The sequence below is a fragment of the Heterodontus francisci genome, chromosome 12 (genome assembly GCF_036365525.1).
Source record: "Heterodontus francisci isolate sHetFra1 chromosome 12, sHetFra1.hap1, whole genome shotgun sequence".
In the NCBI taxonomy this organism is placed as follows: Eukaryota; Metazoa; Chordata; class Chondrichthyes; order Heterodontiformes; family Heterodontidae; genus Heterodontus; species Heterodontus francisci.
The window spans coordinates 34826320-34850979 of record NC_090382.1 but is presented as its reverse complement, the minus strand read 5'-3'; the positions used below and the strand labels follow the sequence as shown (position 1 = coordinate 34850979).

Sequence of the window (24660 nt, the reverse complement as noted above, 5' to 3'; positions counted from 1 at the left end):
TTCCCCTCGCACCTCCTTCCCTCCACCCCTCCCCCTCGCATCTCCTCCTCCCACCGGCATCCACCTATGCCTGAGCAGGGGCCCTAACAACCTCACTGCCTTGTGGGCGTCTCGGGAGAGTCCAAGGCTAAGGGAGTAAACCCTAACAGAAAATCGGGAGCGGAACCCCGTAGGCAGTCATTGTCACCTTTGGCATGTTTCCGGCAGTTCCTGCAGCCATACTGCCAAACGTCGTGCTCTGCACTCCTTTGGACCCCACCAGAAAGGCTGAGAGGGGGATTTGACGCTTGGGCAACTCACAACCCTCATAAATTCGCCCAGGCATGTGCCATGGAGAGGTCACTCCATAGACGCCTCACAGCGACCAAAACAACACGGAAGGCAGCAGTTACGGGTTATAAGTCCAGCTGAATTGGCGTAGAGATTGGGCGCCACGGGTTGACTTTGTCGGTGTCCATCCGACTGCTCACCGCCTCTGGTCCAGTACACCTACTCAGCATCTATGCTCCAACAATCTGCTCCCCACCTGAAGCTAAAGACCAGTTCTACGAGGAACTCCATAATATCATTAGTAGCATCCCCAATACCAAACATCTGTTCCTGCTGGGGGACTTTAATGCCAGGATTGGGGCCGACCATGACTCATGGCCCTCCTGCCTTGGGCGTTATGGCATTGGAAGGATGAATGAGAATGGACAGAGACTGCTTGAGTTGTGTACCTATCATAACCTCTGCATCACCAACTCGTTCTTTCACACTAAACCCTGTCACCAGGTTTCTTGGAGGCACCCAAGATCGCATCGTTGGCACCAGCTAGACCTCATCATCACAAGGCGAGCCTCCTTAAACAGTGTTCAAATCACACGCAGCTTCCACAGTGCGGACTGCGACACCGACCACTCCCTGGTGTGCAGCAAGGTTAGACTCAAACCAAAGAAGCTGCATCACTCCAAGCAGAACGGCCACCCGCGCATCAACACGAGCAGAATTTCTTGTCCACAACTGTTACAAAAATTTCTAAATTCATTTGATAAAGCATTTCAAAACACTCCCACAAGGGATGCAGAGACCAAGTGGGCCCACATCAGAGACGCCATCTATGAGTCAGCTATGACCACCTATGGCAAATGCGTGAAGCAGAATGCAGACTGGTTTCAATCTCACTTTGAAGAGCTGGAACCTGTCAGAGCCGCTAAGCGCATTGCACTGCTGAACTGCAAGAAAGCCCCCAGCGAGTTAACATCCGTAGCACTTAAAACAGCCAGAAGCGGTGCACAAAGAACAGCCAGGCGTTGCGCAAATGACTGCCGGCAACACCTATGCAGTCATATTCAGCTGGCCTCAGACACCGGAAACATCAGAGGAATGTATCATGGCATTAAGAGAGCTTTTGGGCCAACCATCAAGAAGATTGCCCCCCTCAAATCTAAATCAGGGGACACAATCACTGACCAACGCAAGCAAATGGACCTCTGGGTTGAGCACTACTTAGAACTGTACTCCAGGGAGAATGTTCTCACTGAGACTGCCCTCAATGCAGCCCAGCCTCTGCCAGTCATGGTTGAGCTGGACGTATAGCCAACAAAATCGGAACTCAGTGATGCCATTGATTATCTAGCCAGCGGAAAAGCCCCTGGGAAGGACGGCATTACCCCTGAAATAATTAAAAGTGCTAAGCCTGCTAGACTCTCAGCACTCTACGAACTGCTTTGCCTGTGCTGGGATGAGGGAGCAGTACCTCAGGACATGCGCGATGCCAATATCATCACCCTCTATAAAAATAAAGGTGACCGCGGTGACTGCAACAACTACCGTGGAATCTCCCTGCTCAGCATAGTGAGGAAAGTCTTCGCTCAAGTCGCTTTAAACAGGCTCCAGAAGCTGGCTGAGCGCGTCTACCCTGAGGCACAGTGTGGCTTTCGAGCAGAGAGATCCACCACTGACATGCTGTTCTCCCTTCGTCAGCTGCAGGAGAAATGACGCAAACAACAGATGCCCCTCTACGTTGCTTTCATTGATCCCATCAAAGTCTTTGACCTCGTCAGCAGATGTCGTCTCTTCAGACTATTAGAAAAGATCGGATGTCCACCAAAGCTACTAAGTATCATCACCTCATTCCATGACAATATGAAAGGCACAATTCAGCATAGCGGCGCCTCATCAGACCCCTTTCCTATCCTGAGTGGTGTGAAACAGGGCTGTGTTCTCGCACCCACACTTTTTGGGATTTTCTTCTCCCTGCTGCTCTCACACGCGTTCAAGTCTTCAGAAGAAGGAATTTTACTCCACGCAAGATCAGGTGGCAGGTTGTTCAACCTTGCCCATCTAAGAGCGAAGACCAAAGTATGGAAAGTCCTCATCAGGGAACTCCTCTTTGCTGACGATGCTGTATTAACATCTCACACTGAAGAGTGTCTGCAGAATCTCATTGACAGGTTTGCGGCTGCCTGCAACGAATTTGGCCTAGCCATCAACCTCAAGAAAACGAACATCATGGGACAGGACGTCAGAAATGCTCCATCCATCAATATCGGCGACCACACTCTGGAAGTGGTTCAAGAGTTCACCTACCTAGGCTCAACTATCACCAGTAACCTGTCTCTCGATGCAGAAATCAACAAGCGCATGGGAAAGGCTTCCACTGCTATGTCCAGACTGGCAAGAGAGTGTGGGAAAATGGCGCACTGACATGAAACACAAAAGTCCGCGTGTATCATGCCTGTGTCCTCAGTACCTTGCTTTACGGCAGCGAGGCCTGGACAACATAAGTCAGCCAAGAGCGACGTCTCAATCATTCCATCTTGGCTGCCTCCGGAGAATCCTTGGCATCAGGTGGCAGGACCATATCTCCAACACAGAAGTCGTTGAGGCGGCCAACATCCCCAGCTGATACACCCTACTGAGTCAGCGCTTGAGATGGCTTGGCCATGTGAGCCGCATGGAAGATGGCAGGATCCCCAAGGACACATTGTACAGCGAGCTCGTCACTGGTATCAGACCCACCGGCCGTCCATGTCTCCGCTTTAAAGACGTCTGCAAACGCGACATGAAGTCCTGTGACATTGATCACAAGTCGTGGGAGTCAGTTGCCAGCGATCGCCAGAGCTGGCGGGCAGCCATAAAGGCGGGGCTAAAGTGTGGCGAGTCGAAGAGACTTAGCAGTTGGCAGAAAAAAAGACAGAAGCGCAAGGAGAGAGCCAACTGTGTAACAGCCCCGACAACCAATTTTATCTGCAGCACCTGTGGAAGAGTCTGTCACTCTAGTATTGGCCTTTATAGCCACTCCAGGCGCTGCTCCACAAACCACTGACCACCTGCAGGCGCTTACCCATTGTCTCTCGAGACAAGGAGGCCAAAGAAGAAGAAGAATTTTTGTTGAGCTCCTGTCCTTGATTCAATATTAGTTCCCTTGGGATGTCTGGCATGCTGATCCCTTCCTCAACTGTAAGTACTAATGCATAGTAATTATTTAACATGTCCACCATTTCCTTATTTTCAATGACAATATGTTCGTGTCTTATAAGTTCTGTTAATGGATGTTAGATACTTCGTAGTTGAAGGTAATAGGGTGAAAAGGTGTTGGGTGTTGATTAGTTAATTGCACTCAGATGTATATATAAAGAAGAGCCAGCTAACACTGGCTGTGGGTGTTGTTTGGAGTGGTGAAGTAAGCTCTGTGGCAAGTAATAAACTAAAGCATCCTTGTCTCAATGTCGTCTTCACAAACAGGCTTGGAAGTTTCTCAAACAATATTTTTTTCAAGGAACCAACATTGTTTGTGACCACTCTTGTTTTCCTAATATAATTGTTTTTTTTGAGTTAGTCGTGATGTCCCTTCTATTTTTCTTTTTCATACTTTGTGTCACTCTTTACTGTTCTTCATATCATTCTCATTTGCCAGGATCTGTGCTTTTTTGTTTTGCATTTTTGTATGCTGAAACCAGAAAGACGACACCTGCAAAAGAAGCGGCAGAACTCAAAGGAGCTGTAAGATAAAGCCCTCCAGTCCCCGGGCACTGGAAACTGTGATGGGCCCAGCGCGCCTCAAACCCAAAGTCCTGAGCCTAGCGACAAGCCCAGCGTATCCCAGCTCCGGGACACCGAGAGCAACCACACGTCTGGCTCACTCCAGCTCTGGGAAGCCTGGAGCAGTGATGTTTTTGAGGAGGAACAGAGGGGAATAGCAGAGGACAGCCCAATTCTTGCTGCCTACAAGACCCTTTCTCCCCCGCCACCCCGCAATGTCACCCCAGCGGAACAAACCCTGCATGGGAAACCAGGAGGGGTTTCTGAGCCCAAGAACGTGAAACAGCTTGTGTACACTATGGGTATGCAGGAACATAACGAAGGACTGGGACTCGCAAGGACAAATGGTATGGGAAGCAAAAACTAATTTAAAAAAATGGGTATCAAGATTGCTTCAATTAACGTGCGTAGCATTAAATCCACTACGCAATGTGTTTCAACCTTGGACAACCTTGCCAAGGTCAAAGCCGACCTACTGTTTCTGCAGGAGTGTGGAATACCACACCTCAGCACCTACAGGCAATGGTTGCAATGGTGGGCCCACGGGCCATCGATCTGGTCAGGGGGGTAATGATTCCCATTCCTCTGGCCTGGGTATTCTGCTGCGGGGAGGTAACTTCACCATCTCCGAAGTTAAGGAGGTGGTGGTCGGTCGCCTCCTTGTAGTAGATGTAATGTACAAAAATGTTCCGCTCCGGTTGATCAATGTGTACGCCCTGGTTCAATGCAGCGAGCGGCTGACCATCTTCCAGCAGCTCCCACTGCTACTGGCGACGTCCAGGCCGGTCATTCTAGGCAGTGATTTCAACTGCATCATCAATACAGCTGGACGATCCGGCAGTGACGACAGCAAACTGGACACTGCATCCAGATTCCTAATAGAAACAGTAAAAGATGCCAAACTGCATGACTGCATGTCTTCAGCAAACCTGCAGACGGAGCGCAGCGTAGATACACCTGGTCAAGATTGGACGGGTCTGCCTGTTCCAGGATTGACTTCCTGTTTGTGTCCCATGCTGTCACAGTCAGATCCACCAACGTCAAGCCGGTGTTCTTCTCCGACCATTGCCTCTTACTGGCCGACTGTCACTTACAGGCTGACCAGCGGGTTGGCAGGGGGGCATGGAAGCCCATTGCTACACTGCTAACCCCAGCGAACATTGAGGAACTCAAAAGGGATTCCAAAGGTTGGAGAACTGTGAAACCCCTCTTTGAGTCTCCAGTTCACTGGTGGGAGGCGATCAAGGCGAACATCAAGAGGTTCTTTACCTTCAAATGTGTTCAGAGGATGAGAGAGAGACATAGGGAAACGTCCCAACTCCAGAGAAGTATGCAAAATCTGCTCCGGCTGTAGTCGATGGGGATCGAGGTCAAGGAGGATTTCCAAGAGGTGAAGAGTCAGCAGGCCTCCCTCTTTGCCACGGCGGCCTCCAAGACCATCTTCCGGTCCAGAGCGCTCCATTGAGCAGGATGAGACGTGCTTGCGTTACATCTTCCAAAAGGTACACACAGAGAGCTCTGTGATCAGAAGCCTGAAGGAAGAGGATGGCTCGGTAACGTCTTCACAGTCCGACATACTGAGGATCAGCAAATCCTTTTAAGCTGGGCTGTATGATGCGAAGCCCACAGACAGCAGAGCCTCCCAGTCCTTCCTATCATCTATCACAGAGGTCTTAGATGACAGCATGAGGGAGAGACTGGACAAGCCGTTAACTCTGGACGAGCTGACAAAGGCCGTCAAGTCCTTCGAGACGAGTAAAACTTTTTTTATTCATTCATGGGATGTGGGCGTCGCTGGCCAGGCCAGCATTTATTGCCCATCCCTAATTGCCCTTGAGAAGCTGGTGGTGAGCTGCATTCTTGAACCGCTACAGACCATGTGGGGTAGGTACACCCACAGTGCTGTTAGGAAGGGAGTTCCAGGATTTTGACCCAGCGACAGTGAAGGAACGGCGATATAGTTCCAAGAGGATGGTGTGTGACTTGGAGGGGAACTTGCAGGTGGTGGTGTTCCCATGTATTTGCTGCCCTTGTCCTTCTAGTTGGTAGACGTCACGGGTTTGGAAGGTGTTGTCTAAGGAGCCTTGGTGCATTGCTGCAGTGCATCTTGTAGATGGTACACACTGCTGCCACTGTGCGTCAGTGGTGGAGGGAGTGAATGTTTGTAGATGGGGTGCCAATCAAGCGGGCTGCTTTGTATTGGATGGTGTCGAGCTTCTTGAGTGTTGTTGGAGCTGCACCCATCCAGGCAAGTGGAGAGTATTCCATCACACTCCTGACTTGTGCCTTGTAGATGGTGTACAGGCTTTGGGGAGTCAGGAGGTGAGTTACTCGCCTCAGGATTCCTAGCCTCTGACCTGTTCTTGTAGCCACAGTATTTATATGGCTACTCCAGTTCAGTTTGTGGTCAATGGTAACCCCTAGGATGTTGATAGTGGGGGATTCAGCGATGGTAATGCCGTTGAATGTCAAGTGGAGATGGTTAGATTCTCTCTTGTTGGAGATGGTCATTGCCTGGCACTTGTGTGGCGCGAATGTTACTTGCCATTATCAGCCCAAGCCTGGATATTGTCCAGGTCTTGCTGCATTTCTACATGGACTGCATCAGTATCTGAGGAGTCACGAATGTTGCTGAACATTGTGCAATCATCAGCGAACATCCCCACTTCTGACCTTATGATTGAAGGAAGGTCATTGATGAAGCAGCTGAAGATGGTTGGGCCTAGGACACTACCCTGTGGAACACCTGCAGTGATGTCCTGGAGCTCAGATGATTGACCTCCAACAACCACAACCATCTTCCTTTGTGCTAGGTCTGGCTCCAGCCAGCGGAGGGTTTTCCCCCTGATTCCCATTGACCTCAGTTTTGCTAGGGCTCCTTGATGCCATACTCGGTCAAATGCTGCCTTGATGTCAAGGGCAGTCACTCTCACCTCACCTCTTGAGTTCAGCTCTTTTGTCCATGTTTGAACCAAGGCTGTAATGAGGTCAGGAGCTGAGTGACTCTGGCGGAACCCAAACTGAGCGTCACTGAGCAGGTTATTGCTAAGCAAGTGCTGCTTGATGGCACTGTTGATGACACTTTCCATCACTTTACTGATGATTGAGAGTAGACTGATGGGGCAGTAATTGGCCGGGTTGGACTTGTCCTGCTTTTTGTGTACAGGACATACCTGGGCAATTTTCCACATTACAGGGTAGATGCCAGTGTTGTAGCTATACTGGAACAGCTTGGCTAGGGGCGTGGCAAGTTCTGGAGCACAGGTCTTCAGTACTATTGCTGGAATATTGTCAGGGCCCATAGCCTTTGCAGTATCCAGTGCCTTCAGTCGTTTCTTGATGTCACGCGGAGTGAATCGAATTGGCTGAAGTCTGGCATTTGTGATGCTGGGGACTTCAGGAGGAGGCCGAGATGAATCATCAACTCGGCACTTCTGGCTGAAGATTGTTGCAAATGCTTCAGCCTTATCTTTCGCACTGATGTGCTGGGCTCCCCCATCATTGAAGATGGGGATATTTGTGGAGCCACCTCCTCCAGTTAGTTGTTTAATTGTCCACCACCATTCACAGCTGGATGTGGCAGGACTGCAGAGCTTAGATCTGATCCGTTGGTTATGGGATCGCTTAGCTCTGTCTATCGCATGCTGCTTACGCAGTTTGGCATGCAACTAGTCTTGGGTTGTAGCTTCACCATTTTGACACCTCATTTTGAGGTATGCCTGGTGCTGCTCCTGGCATGCCCTCCTGCACTCTTCATTGAACCAGGGTTGGTCTCCTGGCTTGATGGTAATGGTAGAGTGGGGGATATGCTGGGCCATGAGGTTACAGATTATGGTTGAGTACAATTCTGCAGCTGCTGATGGCCCGCAGCACCTCATGGATGCCCAGTTTTGCATTGCTAGATCTGTTCGAAATCTATCCCATTTAGCACGGTGATAGTGCCACACAACACGATGGACGGTATCCTCAATGTGAATGCGGGACTTCGTCTCCACAAGGACTGTGCGGTGGTCACTCCGACCAGTACTGTCATGGACAGAAGCATCTGTGGCAGGCAGATTGGTGAGGAAGAGGTCAAGTATGTTTTTCCCTTGTGTTGGTTCCCCCACCACCTGCTGCAGACCAGTCTAGCAGCTATGTCCTTTAGGACTCGGCCAGCTCGTTCAGTAATGGTGCTACCGTGCCACTCTTGGTGATGGACTTTGAAGTCCCCCACCCAGAGTACATTCTGTGCCCTTGCCACCGTCAGTGCTTCCTCCAAGTGGTGTTCAACATGGAAGAGTACTAACTCATCAGCTGAGGGAGGGCGGTAGGTGGTAATCAGTAGGAGGTTACCTTGCCCATGTTTGACCTGATGCCATGAGACTTCATGGGGTCCGGAGTCGATTTTGAGGACTCCCAGGGCAACTCCCTCCCTACTGTATACCACTGTGCCACCACCTCTGGTGGGTCTGTCCTGCTGGCGGGACAGGACATACCCGGGGATGGTGATGGCAGTGTCTGGGACATTGTCTGTAAGGTATGATTCCGTGAGTATGACTATGTCAGGCTGTTGCTTGACTAGTCTGTGGGACAGCTCTCCCAACTTTGGCATCAGCCCCCATATGTTAGTAAGAAGGATTTTGAAGGGTTGACAGGGCTGGGTTTGCCATTGTCGTTTCCGGTGCCTACGTCGATGTCGGGTGGTCTGGGCCAGCCCAGCCCTGCTGGAAGTATACGAGAGTATGCTCCTGGCCGGCAGCATGGCAGAATCCATGAGGAAAGGCATCATCACCTTCATCTACAAGCGGAAGGGGGAGAGGGCAGAAATCAGAAATTGGCGGCCCATCTCATTGCTTAATGTTGACTGCAAGATTCTATCCAAAGTCATAGCCACTCGAGTCAAGTCTGCTCTGGAGTTGGTGATTCACCCTGACCAGACCTGCACTGCACCCGGCAGGAAGATCTCTGATAGTCTCACGCGACTCAGGGATACGATCGCCTCTGTATGGGACAGGAGGGTGGACACCTGCCTCATCAGCCTTGACCAGGAGAAGGCTTTTGACAGGATATCACACACCTACATGATGGACGTGCTCTCCAAAATGGGGTTTGGGGAGGAAATCTGCAGTTGGATCAAACTGCTCGACACAAACATCAGTAGCACAGTCTCCATCAATAGGTGGGAATCAGAAAGTTTTCCGATCCAATCTGGAGTCAGACAGGGCTGTCCTCTCTCCCCTGTCTTGTTTGTTTGCCTTATTGAACCCTTTGCTAAGTCGATTAGGAAGGATGCGAGCATAAGGGGGGTGACAATCCCAGGCAGTGGAGGCACTCAGGTTAAAACCTCCCTGCACATGGACGACGTCGCCATCTTCTGCTCAGATTCGCCGTCCGTTCGCAGACTGATGAGCATCTGCGACCAGTTCGAACTGGCCTCGGGAGCCAAAGTTAACCACGGCAAGAGCGAGGCCATGTTCTTTGGGAACTGGGCTGACCGATCCTTTTTCCCCTTCACCGTCAGGTCAGATTACCTGAAGGTGTTGGGGATATAGTTTGGAAGGGCCGGGGCGTGCACCAAAACCTGGAAGGAGCAAGTCGCCAGGGTACACCATAAGCTGAGCATGTGGGAGCAGCGATCTCTCTCCATTATAGGTAAAAACCTGGTCATCAGGTGTGAGGCACTCACGTTGTTGCTGTACGTGGCGCAGGTCTGGCCCATAACCCACTCCTGCACCATGGCGGTCACCTGAGCCATTTTCCGCTTCATCTGGTGAGCCAGAATGGACCGGGTCCAGAGGGACACGATGTTCAAACCTCTGGATAAGGGCGGGAAAAAGGCCCCCATTTTGATGACCACCTTCCTGTGCGGCTGCATCAAGCTGTGTGTAGATCCCCAGTACGCAAACTCCAAGTGTCACTACGTGCTGAGGTTCTATCTGTCCCCAGTGTTGTGAAGGATGAGTCTGGCCACATTGCCGCGGAACACTCCATCCAGTTGGACCATGCCCTACCACCTATCCTTCGTGGAAAAGTTTCTGCGGAAAAACACCTTTGACCACCAATCCATCAGGCAGTGGTCTGCACGGAAGGTCCTCAAGGCACTACTGGAAAAGGAGATGGTAGATCCTGTCAGATGGTTCCCCGAGCGGACTGCCAAAGTCACTTGGCAGGATGCCTCATCACCAGGACTTTCAAAAAGCACCAAGATGTAGCTTGGCTGGTGGTGAGAAGAGCCTTCCCCGTCAGATCCTTTCTGCACGCTCGGAGTCTCACACTATCCACAACAATGCCCTCGAGGTGGCTGTGGTGGGGAAGAGATGGTTGCCCACCTCCTGACCAGATCGATGGCCCGTGGGACCACCATCGCAACCACTGCCTGAAGGCGCTGAGGTGTGGTATTCCACACTCCTGCAGAAACAGTAGGTCAGCTTTGACCTTGGCAAGGTAATCCAAGGTTGAAACACATCGCGTAGTAGATTTAATGCTACGCACATTAATGAAAGCAATTCTTACACGCATTTTTTAAAGTTAGTTGTTGCTTCCCATACCATTTGTCCTTGCTGGTCCCAGTCCTTCAGGATGTTCCTGCATACCCATCGTGTGCGCAAGCAGTTTCACGTTGGTTGGGCTCAGAAAACCCTCCTGGTTTTTCATGCAGTGTTTGTTCTGCTGGGGTGACATCGGGGGGGTCTTGTAGGCAGCAAAGATTGGGTTATCCTCTGCTGCTTCCATCTGTTCCTCCTCGAAAACATCACTGCTCCCGGCTTCCCAGAGCTGAGGTGCGCCAGACGCGTCTTTGCTCTCGGTGTCCCGGAGCTGAGATGCGTTGGCCACGTCGTTACGTGTGGCGCTTTGGGGTTGGGGCACGCCGGGCCCATCACAGCTTCCAGTGCCCGGGGGCTGGGATGCTTTATCTTCCATCTCCTTGGAGTTCTGCCGCCTATTTGAAGGGGCTGTCGTTCCAGCATTCCCCCGTCCAGTGAAGAGGAGTTGTTGCAGTCTGATTCAGAAGATAGCCTCCTCTTGCCACTGGTTTGGGTGGTGACCTGTTCCGCTTTGGGATGTTTTTTCTTTGTGGTTTTCCTCTGGACCACTTGCCACTGACCTGTTTGTCCATCTGCTGCCTCCTCCTCCATTGATTCTGTCTGTGGAGGAGGGGTTTCCGAGCGCAGGGTAGGTGTTGGGTCGCTGGTTTCAGCTGCCTCCCCTTCCTTCTCCTTCTCAGGTTGAAGTTCCTCACTGCGGAGAAGGTTGCTTGTCTCCTTTCGAACACAGGACGCCTTCGTCGAACCTTCTCCCGGCCTTTCCTTGGACCTTACCGTCTGAGCATAACTGAGGCAGCGTTTGGGGCAGGTTTTGTAGAGAAGGCCTGCCGCACCGCACAAGTTGCAACACTTAGTCTGCTTACAGTCCTCGGTCTGATGGCCTTCCTCCTTGCAGTTCTTGCAAACAACCGTGCTGCAGTTGGCCGCCACGTGACCAGATTTGCCACAGGTGCGGCAAACTCTGGGCTGCCCAGCGTAGACCAAGAAGCCTCAACTTCCCCCAATAGCGAAGCTGGAGGGAGGGTGGATGATGGCTCCACTGGGATCGACCTTCAAGGTCACCTTGACCTGCCGCTTGCTGGTCCAAATCCCAAAGGGGTCCTTGACATCAGTGCTGCTGCCAGCCACCTCGACGTACCTGGCGAGAAAGGTGAGTACATCCACCACTGGAACATGGGGGTTGTAGCGGTGAATCGTCACCACCAAGCTACATCTTGGTGTTGGCAGCTGTGCCTACAGCTGTCTTGGCCCTCAGCTTTGGAATTTTCTCCCTAAACCTTTCTCCCTTCTCCTTTTTGAGGTGCTGCTTAAAAACTACCTCTTTTACCAAGCGTTTGGTCACCTGTCCTCATGTTTCCTTCTTTGGCTTGGTATCAGTTTTTGTCTGGTAAACTTCCTGAGAAGCACCTTGGGATGTTTTTACTATGTTCAAATGCAAATTGTTGATGTTGACCAAAATATGCAAATCTTGCCAGGAATAGGGCACTGCTGAATTATGTTTGAAATCTGCGGCTACTGAATATGATAGTTAATTTACCATTGGGGAGCTCATTACAGATACAAGACAATGTTTTAGTATTTTGGGATATTGTGCCTTTTTAATTTGGTCAGTCTTACCGGCCTTTGCCATCATAAACTTCCTGCCCATGACAAATATAGTAGTAAACCTATATTGTACGCTTTGGTATTGCACAGAAAGTTGGACAAGTGATAACGTGCACAGAATCTGTGACTGAGAAAATTCAATGTGAAGACAATGTTGTCTGTAGCACTTCGATAAAAAGTGTAATGAATTCAGGTGTTCATTAAATGCCCACTGAACTGTGAAAACACCCAGCAACAGGTTTTGCCCAAACTTGGGTTGTATGTGGAGACAACAGTGAGATAAATCACAGGTACTTACAGATCTCTGACTGGTGATGGTGATAATGAGAGGAATTTGAGGTTATGAATTCAGAGAATCACAATATTGCAGCATATTGGCTTACATGTGGTGAAGTGTCAACCTGGTGAAGCTACAACATAGGACTACTTGCATGCCAAACAGAGGAACCAGCATGCAATAGCCAGGGCTAAGTGATCCCACAACCAACAGATCAGATCTAAGCTCTGCAGTCCTGTCACATCTAGTCATGAATGATGGTAGACAATTAAACAACTGACAGGAGGAGGAGGCTCCACTAACATCCCCATCCTCAAAGATGGGGGAGCCCAGCACATCAATGCAAAAGACAAGGTTGAAGCATTTGCATCCAGATGATCCATCTCAGCCTCCTCCTGAGGTCCCCAGCATCACAGATGACAGTCTTCATCCAATTCGATTCACTCCATGTGATATCAAGACATGGCTGAAGGCACTGGATACTGCAAAGGCGATGGGACCTGACAACATTCAGCAATAGTACTGAAGACTTGTACTCCAGAACTGTCCGCGCCCCTAGCCAAGCTGTTCCAGTACAGCTACAACACTGTCTTCTACCCGGCAATGTGGAAAACTGCCCAAGTATGTCCTGTACACAAAAAGCAAGACAAATCCAACACAGCCAATTACTGCCCCACCAGTCTACTCCCGATCATCAGCAAAGTGATGGAAGAGTTGTCAACAGTGCTCTCAAGCGGCACTTGCTCAGCAATAACCTGCTCACGGACATTCAGTTTGGGTTCTGCCAAGGCCACTCAGCTCCTGACCTCAATACAGCTTTGGTCCAAACATGGGCAAAAGAACTGAACTCCAGAGGTGAGGTGAGAGTGACTGCCCTTGACATCAAGGCAGCATTTAACTGAGTGTGGCATCAAGGAGAAAAACTGGAGTCAATGGGAATCAGGAGGGAAACTCTTCACTGGTTGGAGTCTTACCTAGCACAAAGGAAGATGGTTGTGGTTGTTGGAGGTCAATCATCTCAGCCCAGGACATTACTGCAGGAGTTCTTCAGGGTAGTGTCCTAGGCCCAACCATCTTCAGCTGCTTCATCAATGACCCTCCCTCCATCATAAGATGAGAAGTGGGGATGTTTGCTGATGATAGCACAATGTAGAGCCCCATTCCCAACTCCTCAGATCCTGAAGCAGTCCATGTCCATATGCAGCAAGATCTGGACAACATCCAGGCTTGTGCTGATTAGTGGCAAGTAACATTTGCGCCAGACAATGACCAACTCAAACAAGAGAGAATCTGACCATCTCCCCTTGACGTTCAGTGGCATTATCATCTCTGAATCCCCCACAACATCCTGGGTGTCACCATTGACTAGAAACTGAAATGGACCAGCCATATAAATGCTGTGGCTACCAGAGCAGGTCATAGGCTGGGAATTCTGCAACGAGTAACTCACCTTTTGTCTCCCCAATGCCTGTCAGCATCTGCAAGGCACAAGTCAGGAGTGTGATGGAATACTCTCCACTTGCCTGGATGGGTGCAGCTCCAACAACACTCAAGAAGCTCGACACCATCCAGGACAAAGCAGCCCGCTTGATTGGCACCCCATTCACCACCTTCAGCAATCACTCTCCTCCACCACTGACAGACAGTGGCAGCAGTGTGTACCATCTACAAGATGCACTGCAGCAACTCACCAAGGCTCCTTTGACAGCACCTTCCAAGCCCCCGGCCTCTACCACCTAGAAGCTCAAGGGCAGCAGATGCATGGGAACACCACCACCTGCAAGTTCCCCTCCAAACCACACACCATCCTGACTTCGAACAATACTGCCATTCCTTCACTGTCGCTGGGTCAAAATCCTGGAACTCCCTTCCTGTTGGTGTACTTACACCCCAAGGAATGCAATGGTTCCAGAAGGCAGTTCACCACCACCACCTTCTCAAGGGAATTAGGGATGGGCAATAAATGCTGGCACAACCAACAACACCCACATCCCCCAAACGAGTAAAAAAAATGTTTGTTTCTTCTCTAGTATACAGTACCAGTGATTGACCATATCCTATTTTATAGCTGTTGCTGTTCTGAACATTGTCAGAAGAGAGCCTAGTAACTGCATAGGACATGACTAGGTGAATAGCCCATGGCTCCTGATTCTTGCCCCTTCCTCAATTGGGAAAAAGAGATTTTTCCAAAGAATTTTTCATGAAAGCCCAACATAGTAAAGGTACTGATTTGGTACTAAGAATATCTAAAACATTTATTCAGCAGGGTTAGGATCCCACCCAGTTTAACTTCATGTAGTTCTTATGAATTAAGAAGGGTTGGTTACTGTATAACTGAAGTTCTGATTAATTAAGGTAAGGATAGCTCATGTAAATTACTGTATTGATGATCAAAAATAGCCCATGGAATTGCTCTTTAAAGTTGCTCTTTAATCATTGGTCAAGGATATACACTGAAATTCACAGGAGCCTGGTAGTTTCTCCTCATTAGCAAGACAACTTCTTGACTTTGTCACTTCATTAATGTACTAGTTGCTTAAATACTGACCTACTGGTTTGAGTCCTACTCATCCTTCTTTTCACTAACTATACTATTTTCTGAATCTTCCTCCTTTTATCCACTAACCATTCTGTTTGTGTTCCCACAGGCTAATATTTGGCACCCTGTACCCAGCATACTCCTCTTACAAGGCAGTGAAAACGAAGAATGTTAAGGAATATGTGAGTAATTTTGGTTTTAGGACTACTGTTTTAGATCTAGTCTGACATAAGAAAGCCAGAGGAGCAGTCAGGTCTCCACAATCAGAATATTTATTTTTATTTATTAATAGATACAGCGATGAAACAGGCAATTCGGCCCACCGAGTCTGTGCCGACCAGCAACCACCCATTTATACTAACACTACAGTAATCCCACATTCCCTACCACCTACCTACACTAGGGGCAATTTACAACAGCCAATTTACCTATCACCTGCAAGTCTTTGGCTGTGGGAGGAAACCGGAGCACCCGGCGAAAACCCACGCAGGCACAGGGAGAACTTGCAAACTCCGCACAGGCAGTACCCAGAATCGAACTCGGGTCCCTGGAGCTGTGAGGCTGCGGTGCTAACCACTGCGCTACTGTGCCACCTGATGTAGTTGGACATAGAAGAATAAGAAGTGAGAAAAGCTCGGTAAACTCCAAAATCACATCCTTCCAATATATGTTGGATTTTCACTGTCTTGGATTCACAACCACTCTTAAAGGAGTTAACAAACCACAAGTTAAAAACTTTCAAGCCAAAACCTTGAGATTTCTCTCTAACTCCCAAGGGCAACTAAATAAGCTTTCAGAATACAAATCTGATACGCAATCTATAATATTCTACTGTAACCACTGGTATTCTACAGAAGGAATTCCCACAGTTCAAACAAGACTGGAACCATGCTATTCAAAGAGTTTAATTATCCATTCAATCTTCAGTCAGTTCCCTAACTAGGTCATAGTTAATTATGGAGGAAGGATTTTGGCCATCCTAGCTCATCAACCCAGAATGACACTCGAATTCCCTTGTTTAAGCATTCAATTAGTTCTTAAATTATTCCTGGAATTTTATTTTCATTACTCTGCCTGCACGTCTACTCCATGTGTTATCACTCTGTTTGAAGAACTTCTTTAATATTAGTCTTAAATTTGCCTTTTACTGCTTTAAACCTGTGACACCTTGTTCTATACTTACAGTATAGAGTGATTTTCCAGATTTATCTTTTCTGTACTGTTAATGTTTATACCTTTATAAGATTTATAAGAGTCAGAGTTTACCTAATCTTTCCTCACAACTGAGACCCTTCAGACTTCTTTACGAAGGAATCCATCATCACAGCAGTAACTGCTTTTGTGAGGAGCTAGTCCATTTCAACTGAAGCTTTTCTCTGTTGACCTCAATCATTTTCGACTCAAATACTTCACGCAAGAAATTTGATGTATGGATGCACATACTGCAAACATTGCTCAGATGGTCCAAGCTTGCTATGATATATGATTATGTAATTTTCCCTTGGAGGGAGTCTGGTCTTTGAGCCCCTTTTTTAGGTAAAGTTTTAACAACCACAAATCTTTTTATCATGAAGATCTCAGCATCCCTTTTAAAGAGGAATTTTCTCCCTTTCGGGAGCCCTTTTAAAATCCTCTGGGCTTCTCAGTCTCAGGTAACTAATGCCAGTAGTCATGTTGCAATATACTGGCCAAACCTCTCCATTCTAAAAATGACAGATATCATTGGAAAACTGGTTAGTCCAGGAGGATAAGGTGAGACGTTTTAGGACTTTCCTCTTTCGCATGTTGAAGTACACCATGACAATGGGTCTCAACTTAGTTCATCTTTCTCCTGTGCCCTTTATTCCCCATCTCTAGTCAACTCTTCTCTCCATACTACCCTAACTATCTCAACCTGATTTCTAGTCTTCCCACTTGTGTATCTGTACTTTGCTCTATCTCTTCCCACCCTCTGTCTGTGCTCAACTCTGCTTTCTTCTAAGCTAACTTGTAGCATCTCATCCCAACTCGTCCCTTTACTCTGACAATTCCATTTACCTCAATCTATTTTTTATATTTCTAGCTGAAACCCCAAGTCAAAAGTGTACTGTTATTCCAAGCAATAATTCAACTGGGGGCTCGGGTGTTTTAATATAGAGAATAGAAAATACCTGATTGAGATTACAAAGCAATAATATTAATTAACGAACTTGAACTGCATATTGAACTGAGAGTGAGGCTGTATGGGGTGTTATGGATAGAATTGAGACAGAACTGAAACCCCGGTCTTTTCTCATTACGATCCTGTTGCAAGTGTTTTGCTTTTAAAAAGAAAACTTAGAATTCTGTGTGTTTAAAAAAACTGAGAAAAAGGATTTTTTTTGCTCAGTGGACACTAACCTGCAAATAGTTGGAATTCCTGCAATATTTTGAAAGAAGTCATAATAAGAGTTCAACTTTATGGGTGCTTTGAAAGGAAGTTGAACTTGTACAAGGACAGGAAATTCAGTAATTTCAAGGAAACCACAGGGGTTTGACCTTTTCTTCAGAGCAACTTTTGAGTGACGCGGGAGACACTGGGCTGAATTTTATTAGCGCACCGCACATTGCAGCGGCACGCTTTGAAGTCAATGGCCTGCCCGCACTGAGTGGCTGCTGCCGAGCCCCCGCGAATAAAAATAATCGTAATTTTGCACATACTGGGTCGTGAGACTTAAATGTACTATAAAAGGCAAATAACACAAATAAAACCATAATTGAAGAATATCTGCATACTATGGGCTTCTAATCATCTGAGTGTGAAAAGCAGTAGGCTAATATGCATTTGGAATCTGTATTCATTTCTTTGCTAACTGTTATGTGAAAAGACCTGTAACTCAATTAAACAATCTTTGTAAAGAACCAGGAAAATATATTCATATTCTAGCTGCATTGCCAACTAGAAACATTACATCAATAATTATCATCAGCTTCTGCAGAAGCAAAGTGTACATGAACATGTGTCGATGTGTAACAGATGAAAAACCATGACAACAGCACAGATTTCCTCACTAGTCCTGCATTGGTTTTCAAACATGTGCAAGAAATACCTTGCAGCCAGAAGTTAGAGCAGTTACACTGTGGAGTCCTCTTTGCATTTAAAGGACCAGACCAAAAACCAAGGATGGCAGAGGGGTGCTCTAGGATGGTGTTTAGAATGGCATTAAACAGGAAATTAGAGACACATGCGTTAAAGGAACATCTGTAATTATGGGTGACACTAATCTGCATATAGATTGGACAAACCAAATTAGTCACAATACCGGAGAGGAGGAATTCTTGGAGTGTATACGGGATGGTTTTCTGGACCAATATGTTGAAGAACCAACTAGAGAACAGGCCATCCTAGACTGGGTATTGTGTAATGAGAGAGGAATAATTGACAGTCTAGTGGTGCGAGACCCCTTGGGGATGAGCGACCATAATATGGTAGAATTCTTCATCAAGATGGAGAGTGACGTAGTTGATTCTGAGACTAGGGTCCTGAATCTTAGTAAAGGAAACTACAAAGGTATGAGGCGCGAGTTGGCTATGACGGATTGGGAAACGTTACTTAAAGGGATGACGGTGGATAGGCAATGGCAAACATTTAAAGAGCGCATGGATGAACTGCAACAATTGTTTATCCCTGTCTGGCGCAAAAGTAAAACGGGAAAGGTAGCCAAACCATGGCTTACAAGGGAAATTAGAGATAGCATTAGATCCAAGGAAGAGGCATATAAATTTGTCAGAAAAAACACCAGACCTGAGGATTGGGAGCAGTTTAGAATTCAGCAAAGGAGGAACAAGAGATTGATTAAGAAGGGGAAAATAGAGTATGAGAGCGATTTTGCGAGGAACATAAAGACTGACTGTAAAAGTTTCTATAGGTATGTGAAAAGAAAAAGATTGTTGAAGACAAATGTAGGTCCCTTACAGGCAGAAAAGGGGAATTTATTATGGGGAATAAAGAAATGGCTGACCAACTAAATGCATACTTTGGTTCTGTCTTCACAAAGGAGGACACAAATATCATACCAGAAATGTTGGGGAACACAGGGCTTAGTGAGAGAGAGGAACTGAAGGAAATCAGTATTAGCAGAGAAATGGTGTTGGGGAAATTGATGGGATTGAAGGCCGATAAGTCCCCAGGGCCTGATGGTATGCATCCCAGAGTACTTAAGGAAATGGCCCTAGAAATAGTGGATGCATTCTTGGTCATCTTCGGGGAATCTATAGACTCTGGAACAGTTCCTACAGATTGGAAGGTAGCTAGTGTAACCCCACTATTTAAAAAGGGAGGTAGAGAGAAAGCAGGGAATTATAGACCAGTTAGCCTGAGGTCGGTAGTGGGGAAAATTCTAGAGTCCATTATCAAAAGTTTTATAGCAGAGCACTTAGAGAACAGTGGTAGAATCGGGCAGAGTCAGCATGGATTTTGCGAAAGAGAAATCATGCTTGACAAATCTGCTAGAATTCCTTGAGGATGTAACTAGTAGAGTTGATGAGCGGGAGCCAGTGGATGTGGTTTATTTGGACTGTCAGCAGGCTTTCAACATAGTCCCACGTAAGAGATTAGCGTGTAAAATTAAAGCGCATGGGATTGGGGGTAATGTATTGCGATGGATAGAAAATTGGTTGGCAGACAAGAAACAAAGAGTAGGGATAAATGGGTCTTTTTCCGAATGGCAGGCGGTGACCGGTGGGATACTGCACGGATGGTGTTAGGACCCCAGCTATTCACAATGTACATTAATGATTTAGATGAGGGAACTAAATGTAATATCTCCAAATTTGCAGATGACACAAAACTGGGTGGGAGGGTGAGTTGTGTGGAGGATGCAGAGAGGCTTCAGGGTGATTTGGACAAGTTGAGTGAGTGGGCAAATGCATGGCAGATGCAGTAAAATGTGGATAAATGTGAGGTTATCCACGTTGATAGCAAAAACAGGAAGGCAGAATATTATCTGAACGGCTATAAACTGAGAGAGGGAAATATGCAGCGAGACCTGGGTGTTCTCGTACACCAGTCGCTGAAGGTAAGCATGCAGGTGCAATAGGCGGTAAAAAAGGCAAATGTATTTTGGCCTTCGTAGCGACAGGATTTGAGTATAGGAGCAGGGATGTCTTGCTGCAGTTATACAAGGCCTTGGTGAGGCCACACCAGGGATATTGTGTGCAGTTTTGGTCTCCTTATCTGAGGAAGGATGCTCTTGCTATAGAGGGAGTGCAGCGAAGGTTTACCAGACTGATTCCTGGGATGGTGGGACCGACGTATGAGGAGAGATTGAGTCGGTTAGGATTATATTCGCTGGAGTACAGAAGAGTGAGGGGGGATCTCATAGAAACCTATAAAATTCTAACAGGACTTGACAGGGTAGATGCAGGAAGAATGTTCCCGATGGTGGGGGAGTCCAGAACCAGGGGTCATAGTCTAAGGATACGGGGTAAACCTTTCAGGACTGAGATGAGGAGAAATTTCTTCACCCAGAGAGTGGTGAGCCTGTGGAATTCGCTACCACAGAAAGCAGTTGAGGCCAAAACATTGTATGTTTTCAAGCAGGAGTTAGATATAGCTCTTGGGTCAAAAGGAATCAAAGGGTATGAGCCGAAAGCGGGAACAGGCTACTGGGTTGGATGATCAGCCATGATCATAATGAATGGTGGAGCTGGCTCGAAAGGCCAAATGGCCTACTCCTGCTCCTATTTTCTATGGTTCTATGTGGCTGCACAGTTCGGCAAAGCCTCCCTGCTCACTCTGCTCCAGGCTGTGCAGGCAAGACAGGAGGTCCTTTTCCCCAGCGATGGTAAGAAGAGGTCCTCCTGCCTGATCAAAGCAGCCATGGTGGAGGTGGCAGGGGAGGTGAATAGCTGTCATGGTCCTGTTGTTTTTTTTTTTCGGAATGTGCAGTTTGCCTTTAAGGCTTGCAAAGGATCAGTATTGCTTTAAGAACCAGAAAGCCTTAGGAGTTATAGGAAGATGCATTTTCATTGCCTTAGAAACAGCCATTTGGAGACTGCGATTCAAAGGGTGCATTCTCATTATCATAGATATAGCCACTGGGAGTGAGCCTGATGCAATACATTTGTTACAATTCAGTTTTGAGCTGGCAGTTAGTAAGACAGTTTGTTCTGACACAGACAGCTGTGATGAGCACACCTGAAAAAGAGCTCTCAACCATTTAAACTGAAGGAATAGCATTTTTAGTCTGATTAATTATTACCTCTCAAAATTCTAAGGAAAAGTCAAGCCAAAACAGAGATCTCTGGTAATTTAAATTGAAGAAAGGAAAGTTAGACTGTGACAATCTTTTATCCCTCAAAAACTCTAAAGTCAGATTGATTCTGTTGAAAGTGTTTGCAAGTTGTTAATTGTTGAAATTCGCTGGAGAAGGAAAGCAACATCCTGTGAGGACTTCGAGCAACATCCTGTGAGGACTTCAAGCAACATTGGATTGTAAATTTGCAAGGACTCTAATTTGTTCTATTTTAATTTAGTTTGTCTAATTAAAGAGTCAATTTGTTGATTTAAAGACACCTGGTTTGATTAGCCTCATTCAGGGGCTCATAGATGGTTTAATTTGGCTGGGTCTTTCTTTAATTTGGGAAGTTTTAAATGATATGTTAGCCAATCTGTGGAATGACGGGATTGAATTAACAGTTGTTCCCACCACAATCAGAATCGTATATTTTGATTGGGGCTTCAACTGGAGCGGTCGGTCATGACAGTAGCTGTGGGGCCATCTGGCGTCAAAGGGTCCAATGTCGAAAGAGGATGAATGATCATTACCCCAGCTAGCTGGGGCCTTCCAGGCCTCGTGCACGCACAGGACAACCGCCAAAGTCATCCACAGCCAAAGGGCAATTAGATTAGCAGCCTTCCTCCAGTCAGGCTGCTAGCTCAGAGGTTGCACTGAGAAGGCGCACTCACAAGCGTTTAAAGAGAACACACTGACACAAATGGGAATGCACGGGTGTCACAGCAATGGAAATATGTCTTTCACTAAATGTTCTTCACCAACATGTGTGTCCTTTTCTCTGTGTGAATGATGTGTGCCAGCATATAGTGCCAGTGCCACATCCCTTTGCACCCTTGACTCTTCAGGAAGGCTAATATATGCAGTAACATCATTGCCATACCACCATTACTCATGAGCGTCTCCACGGATGCAGTGACATGGACATTGGCTCAGTCAGCTGCTTCCTCTAATGGTTTACAGAGAGATGCTGCAGATGTGGACTGGTGCACAGCAGGTGAGCGAGGGTGATGTGAAGCTTGCAAAGTTCATGTTGCTTCCTCTGGAGCAGAGAGCCTTTGATAAGCCACTGCCGTACATCCCTAGCTCACTGCTAGCCCTGCATGCGGAGCCTGGGTGCCATCTGCCCTCCCATGCGCCTTTCCTGTTGTAAGTCATCAGCGTTCTCATAGTCCGAGGAGGAATCCTCATCATGCCAGGCCTGCCCCCTATTGGGTGCGGAGTTGTGCAGAGAACAGTGAGCAGCAAAGAAAGGAGCTGGCCTTTTCGGCCTGCAGTACAGGGCATCACCCTATCTGTCCAGGCGTTGGTCATCGTTGAGCAGAGCACAGAGACCACCCTCTCTACATGCGCAATCAGCTCTGACACTGGTGCTCTGACATCCGATGGCATTTCATGTGGGGCCTGTAGATGCATGGTGACCTGTAATGGTGAGCGTCCCTTGGGGGCTGCTGCTCACTACCGGGGGTCTCTACATGGACTGCACCTGCCTGTTGATTTTGCCTCTGGCACATATTGATCCTCAGGAGAAGCAGATCACACAATCTAGGATGAGCCAGACCCATTTCCATGTGATAAATAAAGTTGTAACCTTCATTTATTCAAAGATTCCTAACAGGATAGACATTGGTCTATTATATTAGACATTCGTGTTGACGGGTACATCAGGTGCTTTCATGGATCAACTATGTGGCATAGCATGGCATTGCCCATCTTGGCTCACACTCAGTGGCACAGCATGACCACATAAAGATCCTACTATCTACATTGATTGCCCCCACCATCCATATAACCTTAACGCTCCTACCCTTTCTGGCACCCTCCCCACACACAGGGTGCTCCTTCACACACACAAACAAATGCAGAGCGTACACTGTTTAGGGAGGGAGGGGACACAGTACCTCCCTTCATGCCTGCAGAGTTTTCCCTCCAGTAATCCCAGACCCCCCTCCCATCTCCCTTGTAGAGTGCAGAGCTGAGACCCCCTCTTGCCTCGCTTTAAGAATGCAGAACTGAGACTCTGATCATCCCAGACTTAGCTGCACTGTTGTCCCATCTGGGTTTCATATTCGTGAACTGGACGGCACATGACAGCCGCCCGTTCAACGAAAAATGCGCAAGTGTGGAGTGGCAGGTGGTGGGATGCATAATCAGGAAAGTTAAGTAGCATTTTACATATGGTAATTAGGCTGCCACTGCCACCAGAAAAATGTGGCAGGGCCTTCTCGATGTCGGGGGTCGAGGAAGGCCTGTCCTGGCAGAATTTTACGGTCCCCCCCCCGCCACAACCCCCAACGTCGAGGGGCTGGTAAAATTCAGCCCACTGTTTCTGGACATGTGACCATGTTCAGGAAGGTTCTTTTTGCACCTTGGACCCTTTAAAAAGCCTGTGAATTCGACAAAGGGCAGGGATTTGAAATCTTTGCTTTGACCTGCCTGGATCAAGGAAGAAAAACCCAGGAAAGTGTTACCTCTCTGTAAAGCAGACTTGCATCTCTAGAAAAGGAATCCTGCATTTGAAAGGTTGCAAATTCCGATTGCCTCCAGTCTCTGAAGAATTCCTGCATCCAGAGTGGATCCTGCTGCCTCCTGTGTTTTGGGAGATCCTGAAATCTCAAGAAAGCTTCTACTGCTAAACTGTTGTTTTTAAAAACCCAAGCAGACAAGTTGTCGCACCTCTGCTGAAAGACCTGTGTGATGCCTGCTGCAGATAAATTGCCTTGAAAGCCTACCCATCACAGACTGTTCCTCAGCCTCACCTGGAGAGACTTTGAGTGGCATCTGACTATTCATCTCTGGGACACCTCACAGTACCGAAAATATCCTACCAGAACATGATAAACTCAATTATTTTTATTATTCCTTCTATTCCTAAGAAACAACTGTAACCCAAAAATCCTTTTTCCCCAGTTAATGTTTTTTTTAAATGTATGTGCGTGTGCATGAGGGTTAAGGAAATAAGGTTTTTTTCATATATGCATTTATCTCGTTAGTAGTTAAGACCTATTATTTCTTTTCTAATAAATAGTTAATTTTGTTGTTATTTAAAGAAACCTGGTTTGGTGTGCTTTATTCAGGGGAAAAAATAAAGTGTTTAATTTGGCTATTCTTTGGTCGTTGGGAAATTTTATTTGATATGTTATGACCTGTGGAGTAGTGGGACTGAATTAACAGTGCATTACTCCCACCTTGGTCGTAACAATCCGGAATCAGTGTGTTTTTGAAAAGGAAGATTTGAGTTTATGGCCAATTTCATTAACCAGCAGCATGCTATTCGTGCGTTTAAATAAAGGGGATTATTTTTATTCATACCTTCAACCCAAAAGTCTAACGCTACGTCATTCACTCACCACACAAACACACACTTAAGAAAGAAAGCGTTAAAAGGATAGTGCACTTTTACAAATTACAAGCAAAGGAATAGTTCGTAAG

General features: G+C 47.2%; 1 protein-coding gene across 1 annotated transcript in view; it reads left to right on the top strand.

Annotated features, from left to right (window-relative positions):
* LOC137375565 (receptor expression-enhancing protein 2-like) overlaps positions 1-24660 on the top strand; it is a 176160-nt gene that overhangs the window by 43615 nt on the left and 107885 nt on the right. The window contains exon 2 of the mRNA XM_068042915.1: positions 15084-15156. Within this exon, the coding sequence (XP_067899016.1) occupies positions 15084-15156 (73 nt within the window). The remainder of the gene's footprint in view (positions 1-15083; positions 15157-24660) is intronic.